Source organism: Phoenix dactylifera, unplaced genomic scaffold (assembly GCF_009389715.1).
Source record: "Phoenix dactylifera cultivar Barhee BC4 unplaced genomic scaffold, palm_55x_up_171113_PBpolish2nd_filt_p 001389F, whole genome shotgun sequence".
Lineage (NCBI taxonomy): Eukaryota > Viridiplantae > Streptophyta > Magnoliopsida > Arecales > Arecaceae > Phoenix > Phoenix dactylifera.
In genome coordinates this window covers 60,826-75,022 of record NW_024068711.1, presented here as the reverse complement: position 1 = coordinate 75,022, position 14,197 = coordinate 60,826, and the positions used below count along the sequence as shown (strand labels likewise).

General features: G+C 38.8%; 1 protein-coding gene across 2 annotated transcripts in view; it reads left to right on the top strand.

The window, feature by feature from the left end:
• Nucleotides 1-14,197, top strand: part of LOC103696637 (WD repeat-containing protein 48-like) — a 39,414-nt gene that overhangs the window by 4,675 nt on the left and 20,542 nt on the right. For both annotated transcript variants that reach the window (XM_039122178.1, XM_039122177.1), the window contains exons 4-14: nucleotides 3,740-3,802; nucleotides 3,891-3,980; nucleotides 4,127-4,420; nucleotides 4,619-4,716; nucleotides 6,040-6,075; nucleotides 6,395-6,515; nucleotides 6,624-6,860; nucleotides 12,749-12,844; nucleotides 12,957-13,022; nucleotides 13,254-13,292; nucleotides 13,396-13,530. In XM_039122178.1, coding sequence (XP_038978106.1) covers nucleotides 3,740-3,802; nucleotides 3,891-3,980; nucleotides 4,127-4,420; nucleotides 4,619-4,716; nucleotides 6,040-6,075; nucleotides 6,395-6,515; nucleotides 6,624-6,860; nucleotides 12,749-12,844; nucleotides 12,957-13,022; nucleotides 13,254-13,292; nucleotides 13,396-13,530 — 1,275 coding nt within the window. The remainder of the gene's footprint in view (nucleotides 1-3,739; nucleotides 3,803-3,890; nucleotides 3,981-4,126; nucleotides 4,421-4,618; nucleotides 4,717-6,039; nucleotides 6,076-6,394; nucleotides 6,516-6,623; nucleotides 6,861-12,748; nucleotides 12,845-12,956; nucleotides 13,023-13,253; nucleotides 13,293-13,395; nucleotides 13,531-14,197) is intronic.

Sequence of the window (14,197 nt, the reverse complement as noted above, 5' to 3'; positions counted from 1 at the left end):
TCACTACATACGGCTGTCAGGACGCCTTGAATGGTCACAGTGCAAAATACGCTCTAGTGCCAATGACACATGCTCTAATGCCCCTCATGTGAAGGCGCCCGTGTGATGTGCTGCGAAGGAGGCGACCTAGTCTGCCGCACTGTTCGCCTTCCGAAAGACATGCATAGCACTGAAAGAATCGCACTCCTCCAGCAGACGACAAATGTCATGGATCAGAGGATGCAGATCTGTCCTGACTTGCCCGCTCTGAATCCAATCGATCACTATAGCTGAATCACCCTCAAGAAAGATCCGCCTCACACCCAGATGCACTCTAGCATGGACAAGGCCCTCCCATGCCGCATACAGCTCCACCGTTGGGACTGACTCATCAAAAATGCGCCGACCACCGACAGCAATCATCTTGGAGTCGTGATCTCTAATTACAAAATCCACTCCATATCTGCTGCTGCCCTCTGAGATACTATCATCGAAATTCACCTTGAGAGAACCAGGAGGTGGGGGCTCCGAGGATACCATCGGTATCATCATGTACCTGGGCGCTGTGGAAGCTCAAAGAGAACCCCAGATGTCCCTATCTCCTCCAGATGAACGCTGAGCATAGAGCTAACTAGCTCAGCTGCATGAGTGAGTGCTCTGGTAGCCACTGATCTCGGGCAGAAGCCTCCGCTATAAAAAATTCTCGCATTCTTGTCCAACCATATATGATATGCCACATATACCCATACTACTCCCCTCTCTGGCCCGCCAGGATGCCGAGCTGCATCTCTCACCTGGCTTAGAAACAACTCCGAAGAAGTGAAGCTCTGTCGGTGGCCCAAGGCGAAGCCCTAAACCTGAGTCGCTCGCGGACAAGTAAACAACACATGGCTAATAGTCTCTTCCTCCCCCGGGCATCCCTCACCATTATTATTTAACATCTTCACCGTGGAAGCTTGTGCAAGGACAAGCCATATTTTGGACGAGATACTCAACAGAGTGTTTGATGTTGTTGCATGGTCCAACTAGGTAGAGAAAATAATAATGGGACTATGATAGCAGTCAAAACCTATCATAACAAAGGTCCATATTCTAATGCAAGTAGACCGTCGTATTTGATTTTAAGTGTTTCAATTTTTTTTTCTATCTTCTGTTTTTATCATCTAACTTTATCATGTGAGTCAACTTTATAAGCCTCAGCCCTAAACTTAACCTGGAAGTGTCACCATCTATAAAGGTTGGCTTTATGGGTCCTATAGTGGTCCTTTAAAGTTTAGTTGCCATCCTAGTTTCATTTTTTTCAAGAAATCTTGGTTTGTTGAGACTTGCCTTAGAACTTGTGCCAGTTATTCTGGGAAGACAACATTTGGAGTTTTACTTCGGGACATTCTTTTCTACATTCATCCTTCTATCTGGATGCATGGGCCATGTTCTTTGCTTTAACTAGCTGAAATTGGCTATATCAAAAGCCTAATGACACAGTTAGTGGTATGATGATTTACATAATTCTCTAAAACACTAAGGGTTTTAAATGACTTCCTTCTCTCTTAGGCCTCTTTCGGAGGAAAGCCTCGGAAAAGGGACTCTGCCCATGCCATTTGAAAGAGGGTAGCCTCTATAATTCAGTCATGAAGCCTATTTAAACCATCCCTCTTCTATCTGTAGAGAATGAATCGAGACTCCTCCTGTTACTTGTTTTTTAGCACCACCTAAGTTGGAAAAAAGGGTACCACATGAAGTTTTGGGAGGAAGAAAAGAAAGGAGAAGATTGACAATAGGCGTTCGCTAACTATACCCAAAACCTCATTCTTGTCTCTCAAATATGCAAGTTGGTCTCAATGGTTCTTTTGATCACTTCTTTTCTTTCTATTTATATTAAAAAACTATAGCTTTATGCAACGGACTCCCCCCTCCACAAAAAATGCGATCAACTCCATTCCTAAAGAGTTGTAACGAAGAAAAAAGAATCCAATGTTAAATTGGAACGGATGGAAGCTATTTGTCACCAACAATGTCCTATAATTCAACCAGGCAGTCTATTGGTTGCTTCACTAAGCATAGTTTAAAGATGGCCATTGCTCTTAATTCTCTCAACTCATCCTTCCAACCCTAATCCTGGGCAGCCAACCTCTGATTTGGTCCCTGAAACAAGAGAGTGGAAGTGTATGGATGGTCATATATCTGGGTCTGCTTAAATAGGGCTGGTTTCCTTTGTGTTGCCTTCCCATTCCCACCACTGCTCTTCATACTTGGTCATGGCCGCTCATCCCCCTTATGCTGGTATCTACAGAGGATCTGAAGCTCTAGATTCCACCTCTCCACTGCTTTTCATGCCTAACTGGTTAATCTGGTAAGGCAAGTAATTTATGAAATTATTCTTTCTTGCTTGGACGGTTAGGGCTAAATTTTATTTTATATTTCTAATAACATGTACCAATGAAGAGTCTCATTTCTTAACATATACATGGTTTAACTTCTGCAACATGGGGCAGCCTGCTAGATATTCTTTAAACTTGGAAATAGTCTAAACGAAGGATTTGAAGGGTTGATGTATGAGACTACATTCATCTTAAGTTAGGGCTGCAGTTAGGTTGCCTAGTCTCAATTCTAACTTGTATCCAACCTTAGACCTAGTCCATACTCCAACGGTCCAGCATGGTTCTCAAATAAGTACTTGACGTCTAATTTTTAGAGTATGGATCTTCCAGAATTGGAAATGACCCAAATGGACTTGATTCGACCTAACAAAAGTCAACTTAAAAACCTAGACCTAACCTTTCAAACTTTGATCCAATCGAAACTGACCTAGAAGAAGATTGGAACTAATCCAGGCTTGCCCGGTGATATTTTTTTTCTTTGAGCTTTAATGTTTGACATGAAGCTAATTTTGGTTGGGACTAGTTTAAATTGGACCCATACCCGACTTGACACATTTGCAACCATGGTTCGCCATACCAGCTCGAACTGGATGATATGGGGCGTACCATACCGTTTTGTTACCGGTACCCGATACGGATGACGTATTAGTATTTGGTACGTCGAAAAGATCCTGTACGGTACCGTACCGACATAGTACTAGTGTGACATCGGTATGGGATCTGGTACTGAGACGGCGAACTTTGCTTATAGCCTCTCTCAAATATATACACTTGATCAGATAATCCCAACATAGTTATTACGATAAATGTTTTCACTTTTCTCCTTCATTATTCCTCTTAAGAGGAGGCATCATCAATTAAATTCCAAGTTTTGATATGATTGCACCAACTATCTTTCATTTCCATATTCTTTTGAAACGGTGCTTTATAGGTCCATATCCTATGGATCATACATAGCATGCTGTGGTAGTTTGTATCACTCTATCTTGTGTTCTTGCCTGTGCTGGTTATTGCTGATCGAAATGACTGTCATTAGTGCTTGTTGTCTGAAATGGGCCCCTGGTACATGATAGGCAGGTGGATGTTACGGTAAATACTCCAGCACAGACGCTTGACAGGTTGGGTTATGAGATGTATAACGCAACTTTTATTCTAACTACCTTTGAAATTCAAATCTGATGAAAACATATATTAAATAGGAATTAAGATTCATTGATAAATTCTATGCATTGGTTTTGCTGTCATTAATATGCATATCTGCAGATAATTCTTCTTTTAGTTCATCTAGAATTTGACAATTAATTCTGTCATCATCATCATCTTTCAAGAAGTCTAGTTTCACATATCTTTTTGTTGTCTTATATTTCACATTTATTATGCAGGTCAATGATGCAGTTCTGGCTGGGAACTCTCTTGTTTCATGTTCTTCTGACACCACTGTGAAGGTACTTTTCCTCCAGTAATTTCTTTCCATTTTGCAATCAATATATTATCATTAACTCTATCAATCTGTGTATATATATGTTTTTCCAGATATGGAATTGCTTGTCTGATGGTGCTTGTACAAGAACACTCCGTCAACATTCTGACTATGTTATTTGTCTTGCTGCAGCTGAAAAAAATGTAATCTTCCTAGGCATGCAATTTAATATCTGCCAATATTTTTTTTTTTAAATTTTCCATGAGTAAACAATTTCTTATTCTCATTCTTCACGTTGTACCATATATGTCTTGATTTCTGATTCTTTTTTTAACACCATGCATTTTAGAGCAATATTGTTGCCTCTGGGGGTCTTGGTGGGGAGGTCTTTATATGGGACATTGAGGCAGCTCTTCTTCCAATTGTTAAGTCTGTTGATGCAACAGAAGATGAAATTTCAAATGGAAACACTGGGATTCCTATGACAAATTTACGCTGTATCAATGCAAGCAATAGCCTATCTGTGCATAACGCACAATCACATGGATATAGTCCAATTGCTGCAAAAGGCCATAAGGAGTCAGTTTATGCCCTTGCAATGAATGATAGTGGAACCTTACTTGTTTCAGGTGGAACTGAAAAGGTATGATTCAGTTTCTTCTTTCTTATTGTGTTAGCTTCCATTGTACTTGGATGACCTGAGAAACTGCAAGTTTTCTATCCTTTTTTTTTTCTGTAGTTTTATTATTGCATCTTCTTTGACGCTGATATTGAAAACCATTATTTAAAGTTTAACCTTTCTGCCGAATATGCTTCTTAAACTATTAATGATTCTTTGTAGGTTGTTCGTGTTTGGGATCCAAGAACTGGTGCAAAGAATATGAAGCTAAGAGGGCACACTGATAACATCAGGGCATTGCTTCTTGATTCAACTGGAAGGTTAGTGTTTGTGCTTTGATTCTGCTGGCTTTCTTAACTCATCATATTTGATTTGCATTGTTTTAATTTCATAACCATATAAGTTAATCAGAATTCTAGTCTCGGTATTCGCCAACTAAAGAACTATTTGGGGCCTGTTTGGAAAATCCAGCAGGATTGGGGCTGGAATTCATGCTGGATTCATGGATTGGGCAGCCATTTGGTTAGGGACCATATCAACCCAGCCCGAGTCCTGTAGGATAAGAAAAAGACCTTAATGTGCCTTTTTTTTTCCTCCTTCCTGCAGATCAACAGACCTACAAATTGGGATTTAGGATAAGACTTGGGCGGACCTTTAGAAGATAGCGGGCTGGGCAAGCTAATAGGCCTGATTCCTGCAGGATATTCCTGTTGGAATATCCAAATAGGCTCTTAATATTTTGGAAATTCTGGTTGGATATGATTCAAACTTGTTATTCTAATCCAAGAGGCTTGCTTCATAGAACCTGCAGGCTACTAAATCTCGATGGGCCTTGATCATTATCTAGTCAACTCATCAAAGTTCAGCCCCCTTGTAAAAGACTTTTTTGTTTTGAAGCTTATAAGATTTTATTATTTTTCGCAAACTTTATGATTCTTCTCAGGTAATCAACCTTAAAACTTACTGGCTTATTTCGTCTAGAAATATTTAGTAGTGAGTCAACAGCAAAGCAACGGGCATCAATCTTGTACAGGTTGTTCCAAAGAATCAGTTTGCCTGGTTTTGCCTGCACTATTGAAATGCATTACCTCGATAAATTGGGTGGGAGCGAGAAAACCACTCTTGTTATCTCAAGAAAAAAAGTTTTTCCTACTCCTCCCTGCCACCCTCCGACCCTCTTCTTATTGTCTCTACAATGTCATGACATTTTTTATTTGTACTTTAGTAATAACTCATACAATGCATTTTGGAGTCCAGTAAAGACACATGTATGCAAGGTTATAATACACACGAGGTTCCATTGTAGAGTTGCACAATGCCTCATGGGATGAGCCTAAAGTTGGGAGGGTGTTCTAACAATTTTACCAATGCATTAATTGCACTTGAGGAGTTGGGCATATGGCTAGTGATGAGATCCTAGTTTAATGATAATAGTACCTATATACCCTGCTTCTCTATAAATTTATTGGAACAAGACTAGGGATAATGTGTAATTTTACACATGTACAAACCTCCCCAACGGCTTTTATAACCTTGCCCTACAAAAGCACAGAATTATGTTGTGTTTGCTGTTTCTATGATATTGCTGCAAGCACATGGAATTTATTAGAATTGCTAACATATTTATTAATCTCTGTTTTCAGGTTTTGCTTATCGGGGTCATCTGACTCAATGATTCGGTAACAAATTCTACTCTCTTTCTCTCTCTCTCTATTTCTCTTCCCTCTCTTTTCTATCTCTTTCATGTTCCATGGGTTTTGACTGAATTACATTTAATTTTAGATGACTGTTGGCCATCTTTTCCCAAATGATCCTTATTTTCTATCTAAAACCTTTTTATTAAGATACTGTTGGACACTTGGTTCTCTGTTATTTATAGTTGAAGATGAAAATGATGAAAACTGATCCTTATTCTATCAACTTCTTTTCTTAGTGCTTTTGAAGAACTTGCTTCTGGATTTTTACTTGATACAATCCACATCTTGTTGTTTCATGCAGTCTATGGGATCTTGGCCAGCAGCGTTGTGTACATTCATATGCTGTGCATACAGACTCCGTCTGGGCACTTGCCAGCACTCCATCTTTCACACATGTTTACAGTGGTGGAAGGGACCTTTCTGTAAGTAAATTTTTTCCACTGGTTATTATGGAAGAGGTTTCTCTAGCAAGTATTACAGCTAATCTGTGCCATATCCGTTTCTTCTCTGCTTGACTCTGGATGCATCAGCTGTACCTGACAGACTTATCAACAAGAGAGAGCATTTTGCTTTGCATGAAAGAACATCCAATTCTACAAATGGCCTTACAAGATGACAGTATGTGGGTTGCAACAACAGATTCTTCTGTAAATAAATGGCCAGCTGAAGGGCGTCATCCTCAGAAGGTTTTTCAAAGAGGTGGTTCATTCTTAGCTGGGAATTTGTCTTTCACAAGGGCAAGGGCTTCTTTAGAAGGATCTGCTCCTGTAAGCTTGCTTTGCTATAAGATTTTTATTGCATGGGATATCATTTCAAGAGCAGACTCATTTCTCCAATTTGGCCACTGGCATTGCTCACATTTAATTTATATTATGTCATTTTGTTTTAATGCTGTACTTGAATCCATTAAAATATGTTTGGGAAGATTCTAACCAGTACCCTTGCCAGTTAAGTCTTTTTTGGATAAAACTCTTTGCCTTTTCTAATTTATTCTATTTAAAACCATGAATCTAAGACCTAGTTTGACCTGATCGATCTCGACCATCCTAGATCAGAATAAAGAGAGACTGGGTCGTGGGAAGGGGGAAGGGACCTGAAGTCTCTCTAGATGGGGTCGTCCTAGTTTGACTCGGTCTATCTTGGCCAGGATGGACTAGGGATGGTGCATCCTAAGACATGGTATGCCCTAGCATCTTAGTATTTCATTGGGACGCCATTTTTTTAATTTATTTTTGTCTTTTATTTTTCCTCTTCCTTTCTATTTTAATGGTTAAAGTCTTTCTTGTTAAGTGGTGTTTCTTTCAAATTTATTATTATTTTTCTTAATTTTTTCGATCTACTGGTGCGGGTATTTTTACCTTCACTATCAAGGTTGGTAGAACCGTCCCGAACCGGGCGGTTCCAGCCGTTTCGGTGGCTCACCGGTACGGTTCCGTCAACGGAAACGAGACTCGTTGCCAAAGCCGGAGAAGAAGAAGAAAAGAGAGCGAGCGGAGGAGGGAGAGGTTGGAACGTCGGCGGAGGCTGGCGGAGGCCGTAGGGGGTCGGCGGAGGCTGCGGCAGGCGAGGCTGCGGCCGGTTCCCTTGTTTCGAACAAAACAGAGGTTCGGGCCTCCGCCGGCCTCCCTCCCTCTCTCCTCTCTCTCTCTCTCTTTTCTTTCTCCCACGGTACTGTGCCCTCTTTGGTATAGGTCCGACATGGCCCGTATCGACTCGTGCTGCCGGAGAACCGGTACGGTGCTCGGTACTGGTTCCTCCGACCTTGTTCACCGTTAACCTAATCATCAGTTTTTTTAAAAAATTTATGCAAAACCGTTCATTTTGACAATCAACTCCTAAAATCTTCCACACAATTGGGAAAAAAAGAAGAAAAGTAGTGTTCCAGTGAATCACCAGGAGACCAACCCATCCCAAGAGTTGGTAGGGGAGTGCCCCAGGCTTCTAGTGGCATCTCACCTTGGCCCATGACCAGCATGAATCCTGAGATTGGGTTTTAAACCCTTGTTTAAATCTGTTTTATAATACATGAGCCAAGTATTTATACTTGAAGGGATTTTAGTAGATACCCCTTGAATAAAACTTCAGTATTAGATAGATAGACACCCACTTTCTGGTAGTTACATATACACCATTAGCATGTCAGACTGTTTGCAAAGAACTATGCTGATAACTGGAGTTGTCTGCAAAGGCAAAAATGATGCAGAAAGCTGTCAACTGACACTGTGGATCATAAGTAGTGTTTCAGTGCATACTGACCAGAATATCTTAGCAGTCTGAACAATGGAATATTAAAACACGAAGGGTCTTGGATTAGCTACATTCCATAACCCCCCAGGGGTGGGTGGCGGAGCGAGAGAGAATAGTGCCAGGGTGGATGCTGAGATTGCCTATCTTGAAATTTCAGGGATACAAGATTCTATTTAAGATGTGATTTCCTGTTCCCTTAAATTTTGAAGTTGGATGCTTACTGAATTTTGCAGCTCCCTGCTCTCCCAGTCTATATGCCTTTCTTGAAAAACCATCTGGTGAAAATATTCTGCTGATGCAATGTAAACATCCAACCAGGTCTGAAAAGGTCAAGGGAAAAGTTGTCATTCATAAGCTTTGACTATCTGTATCTGGATACGTGAGATAAATATCCACAAGGTATTCCTTTCTTAGTGGAATTAAAAATTGGTGTAAATTTATCTATTACACTGAAATTTTAAGTGGGCTAGATGCAAAAATCCTTTGAACAATCTGCAATGTCATGAGGCTGTGGGTCCACTATCTTTTGCCATACATGTCTGAGGCCTGAAACTTCAATGCAAGTGGGTTTTTTTATATATCTTCATAAACATCTTACAGCTGATTTCCTTCTGAAGATAGGATGAGTTAATTTATATTTCAGGCCTTTGTGTGAGAAATCTGACAATGATGACAAGTCATTTTCATGAACTTTCATCAAATTTCATGTTTTATGCTGTAGGTTGATTCAATACATTCATAATGGGTAATTGTTGTCCAGAAGATCATGAACAAATAAGATTACATGGATAGAAGGTGGACATGGATGCCACATGTGACCAAAGTTCAGATCTTCGGATAGAGTGCATTTGTGATTGATGATATAGGGAATTGATAGTCAAGTGCATTCACTTGATCAAGAGACAGTTACATGGGCAACTTCGGCTAGAAACACTAGCATGTAACTGTAAAGTAACAAGTGTCATACACCCCTCCACCCCCCACCACCTACCTTTGCCTTAGAATAGGCCTCACAGTAATCAGAATAGGCCTTCACAGTAATCAGTTACATAGTTTGAGGCCTGGAAAATATCCGAGACAATTAAAGTACCTGGCTATGATCCTTTTGCTGTCTATTTTATTTTCACATATTTGCAATCTGGATTCTTGTGCTGGCTCAATACTTTGTATCTGGATCAGACTCCTAATATCATTTGTTTACTATTCCACAGGATTTTATTTGGAGGTAAAAGGATCGGTTATATTACTGACTATTTGTAAGGATCAGCTATGTCTATGGTGTGACGATGGGGTTGCTGATATGAGATCAAATTTCCTTTTCTAATAAAGAAATACTAAATTAGGTTCCATGATATTGTGATACTCTTTGATAGATAACTTTACGAACCTTATATTTTGCATGATGGTCAAGTAGAACTCTTTCTTTTGGTTCTTATCCTCTCTTATTCTTGCTTGATGAAAAGCTCATGCAGAAGCCATGATATTTGAGATATTTTCTTAAGGACAATTGATACATGTGAGACAATTTATTGCCAAACTATACAATACTTAACAAAGTCCACCGAATCGGTACTGAGACTTGTACTGGTCAGCGCTTGATATGGTTCGGTACCTGTTTGGTACCGTACCAAACTGGTACGGGTAGGGCATGCCGGTCCATGGACTAGCATGCCCAATTTGTTTTAGAGTTTTTTTAAAAAAATTAATTGGTAATCACTTTTTTTGAACTTTTTCAATGAATTTAAGTCTAATTTGATTTTTTTTTTGATATTTTTTGATGTTTCTATGATCCCGGTTTAATCTAAATGATGTATCTTATTGCTTTAAAATGATACAAATCATAAAATGAATAACATAAAATATTCTGAAATCAAGTAGTGACGTAAAAATTAAAAAATAATACAATCAATTACATACAGTTAAAATCCAACATACATACCGATATCTAAAATCGGATTGAATGACGATCCCTTTCGTAGATATTTGGATCATCATCAAAGTCAGGAGGCACATCTGCCCATCCTTCTAATCAAGCGACATTGTAGTCCTGTATGTTCATCCCATATGAAACGCGTGCCGAGTTATAAGCACTTTCGGATTTTTCGTTGAAGCTCTGCCTTTGAGAGATGTCCTCTGGTGATAATACGGCTGTGAAGGGGCTCATCTGAATATGCCGGCAGCAAAATTCGATCCGTAAGATGCTTCGAACTATGTAGAGTAGTAGACACCGGAAGATACTTCAGATGCACCATATCCGTATCTGTATGGGTCATAGGCTATCTGTGGCTGTGGGTAATATGATACAGTATATGATTTAGAATCTGATACATCTATGGATCCTACTCCACGTGCGAGGTCATTTGCAGCTGCATCACATACTCCTGAATGACCTTGGGGAGCCCGTCTCCTATAGTGCTATAATGCTAGAATTTTTGGAACCGAGTTGACTCGGTGCAAACCGGCCGGTTCGCACCGAGTCCACCGAACCGACCACTTACCGGATGGTACGGGTGGGAACCGAATGTAACAGGCGAACCTACCCGATTTTGCACCATTAATAAAGTTTGGTAAAAAGTTTCTTCTTTTCTCCTGTCCGATATCCTACTTGGCATTTGCATCTTATTGTTTTGTTAAGTTTGCAACTTTAGTCTTGAAGTTTTAAATATCTTAAATTGGTACCAATTAATTGAAACTTGAGTAAATCTATTAGCCATTTAATAATATATTGTCTCAATATGTGAAATATTTCTCCAAGCCCATTTAGAAGCAACATTTAGGTAGTGGAGTTTAAAATCTTGTTATTTGTGGTATGATGCAACTGGATTTTAAAATTTTTGGGTCGACCTTTGCCTTTTGGAATAGGTAGCTTGTGACAACAAGAAGTGAAAGACATGTTTGGCGTCACTTCTACACCTCTTCCTCTTTTCTCTTTTAACAATACAAAATGGAGAAACTGAGACAAAATTCATGTTTGGTATTATTATCCTATTTTTTATTTCTAAAAAGTAAAAACTATTCTCATGATTACTGAACTATGTGAAAGCAAGAAAATCTTATTTCATTATTTTTTAAATGAAAACAGAATTTTTCAAGTGGACTTCTGAACTATGTGAAAGCAAGAAAATCTTGTTTCTTTTTTTTTATTAAACGAAAACTGAAGTTTTCAAGTGGACTTCCCCTTCCTTGATATCCTTTCCACCATAACCATGATCTCCACTACTGCCTTTGCCACCAGCATCGCCGCCATGGCTGTCGCTGTCACTGCCGTCTCCACCATTGTCACCACCATTGTTCTTGCACCACCACCATTATTGTCACTGTCACTGCTTTCCGACCGCCTCCACCACTGTAACCACCTCAATTGCCGTTGCCGCCTCTATTACTGCCTTCCCATTCAGCTTCACCACCACAATTGCTGCTATCACTATTGACGCCACTATTGCTGTCACTTGCATTGCCACCATCGCCACCATTGCCACCACTCTTGCTGCTGCTACTGCTGTCATCCTTGTTGCCAGTGGCAAAGGATGGAAGAGGGGTTGGTTTTTGATTTTTTAATGTAAAAAGTAAAAATACTAGACTATATCAAATATGTTTGTGCTGTTTAAAAATTTAAAATAAAGTAAAAGCAAAATTTTCATTTTCTACTTTTATAAAAAGAAAATGTGAAAGTGATGAAGAATGCCTTCATAATTTGGCAAAATCTTGTAAATGGGTGTAGTATAGGAATTTACTAATCTTTAAATTAACATAAGCAAGGTTCGCCGTCTTGGTATTAGACGCTGTACTGGTACTATCCTATTCCATTGTTGGTATGCGGTATGGTTCAAGATGAGGAGGCATATTAAGTGTTGGTACGGTATGAAATTGCATATCGGTATGGTACGTATGATACTCATGGTACCGACTGGTACGACAAACTGTAATAATTGATTTTTTCATCCACTTTTTTTTTGCAGTATTCTTGTAGAGTTAGGTTGCTGCCTCATTGTTGGAGGATGCTTAATTCCAAACAGTGCATTATAACTCCTTAGCATTGTAAGAAAAATGTAAGGTGGTTTCTGCCATATAGGCATGGGTGAATTCATATGCATTTAAGTTTATTATAGTGTAAAACAGGGTAGAACTGACATCTTTGAATGTCAGATAGTTCCTTTTAAGCAGCATTTGGTATACCTTCTGCAAAAGTTATCTGTACGCCTAAGAATTAAAAGGATAGTCCTTCAGAAATTGCTTCTAGTTTCAATTGTTCTTGTTTTTATTTTGTTATATTTATAATTTTATGCATTTAGTATGGTGATACTTGTTTCTTCCTTTTCTCTCTTATGGTAATACAATCTTCATCTGGGAAAGTTGGGTATCAACGGTCAAATGCTTGACCTTTTTGTTCCCTTTTCTCCTATTACAGGTTCCTGTATACCAAGAACCATCTTTCACTATACCTGGAACTCCAGGAATTGTACAACATGAAATCTTGAATGATAGAAGGCATGTCTTGACTAAGGTGATTATGAAGTTTACTTTTTGTATACTCGCTAGATATATTGGTAGTTTTGACTACAATGCGCAAATGTAGCTCTTTGTATTTTAATATGACCTTGATGCATCTTTTGCAGGACACAGCAGGTTTGGTTAAGCTGTGGGAGATTACCAGGGGAGTTGTAACTGAGAATTATGGCAAGGTTCTGTTCATGCTTTTAAGTACTATTTTTGTAATATATCTTGAATTTTCTCTTCTGCATTACTGGAACGACAAAAGAAGAAATAAATTGCTCCAGTTTAACCTTTTGAGTTAATATTATTTGAATTTGTTATTAATGATCTGGACCTGTGAATCTACAGCAGGGGATCCAGCTTACATTTCAATAAGGATCTGAACTGTATAGTCTAAAGCTATTCATTAATGTTTGCAGGTTTCTTTTGAGAAAAAGAAGGAAGAACTATTTGAAATGGTGCTGTATCACATACGATCAATATTGCTGTGTTAAATCTGTCATAAACCTTGGTATAAAAAAAAAACCTTTTTGGTAAATTCATGTATTTTTCTTTTTCCAGGTGAGTGTACCTGCATGGTTTACGATGGACACTCGGCTTGGAAGCTTGTCTGTCCACTTGGATACTCCTCAATGCTTTTCTGCGGAGATGTATGCTGTGGACTTGAATATATTAGGCGCACCTGAAGATCTCAAGGTAAATATACTATGTTCTTTTATTTTTTCAATTTACACGATTTAACTTCCCAAACACCTAAAATAGGAGGTGGAGAATATATCTGTTACTTGTTTAGAAAAAATGTTTATGAACATGAGAATTTGGAATGAGTGTCAAAAATGTTATGTTGGACATCTTCCATGATTGTGCACCTATAACAAGAATTTTGCTGAGGCATTTGGTTCATGATCTACTTTTGGAGGTCATACTGTACGTCCAGCTAATTAACTTTTGATGATTTCCCTAAATGAAGGAATTTGCTTCATTAGATACATCTTTAAAATTCAATTATCAACTGAGATAGTGGAATATCATTATGTAGTTGAAACTTCATAAATTATTGCTTGGTGGAATCAAAAGGAAACTATATTTATTTTGTGAACCTTCTTTGTTCTTATCATTGCTTTGCAAATATGGGCAAGTTTGCTGCATTTTGTCATCATGATCTGTAATTCTGTATCATATATGTGCTGGTGGCATTCACCTAAAAGTCCAGGGATAACATTAACTAACAAAATTGAACAAATGATTTTTGCAAAGTGAGAGTGGTTCTTTGATCTTCATCAATTCACAGCAAGGTTTGTCTCTTTGAGTTGATAACTTCTTGAAAGAAGAGTATTGAATGAAGAAAATATATTTGCTGTGA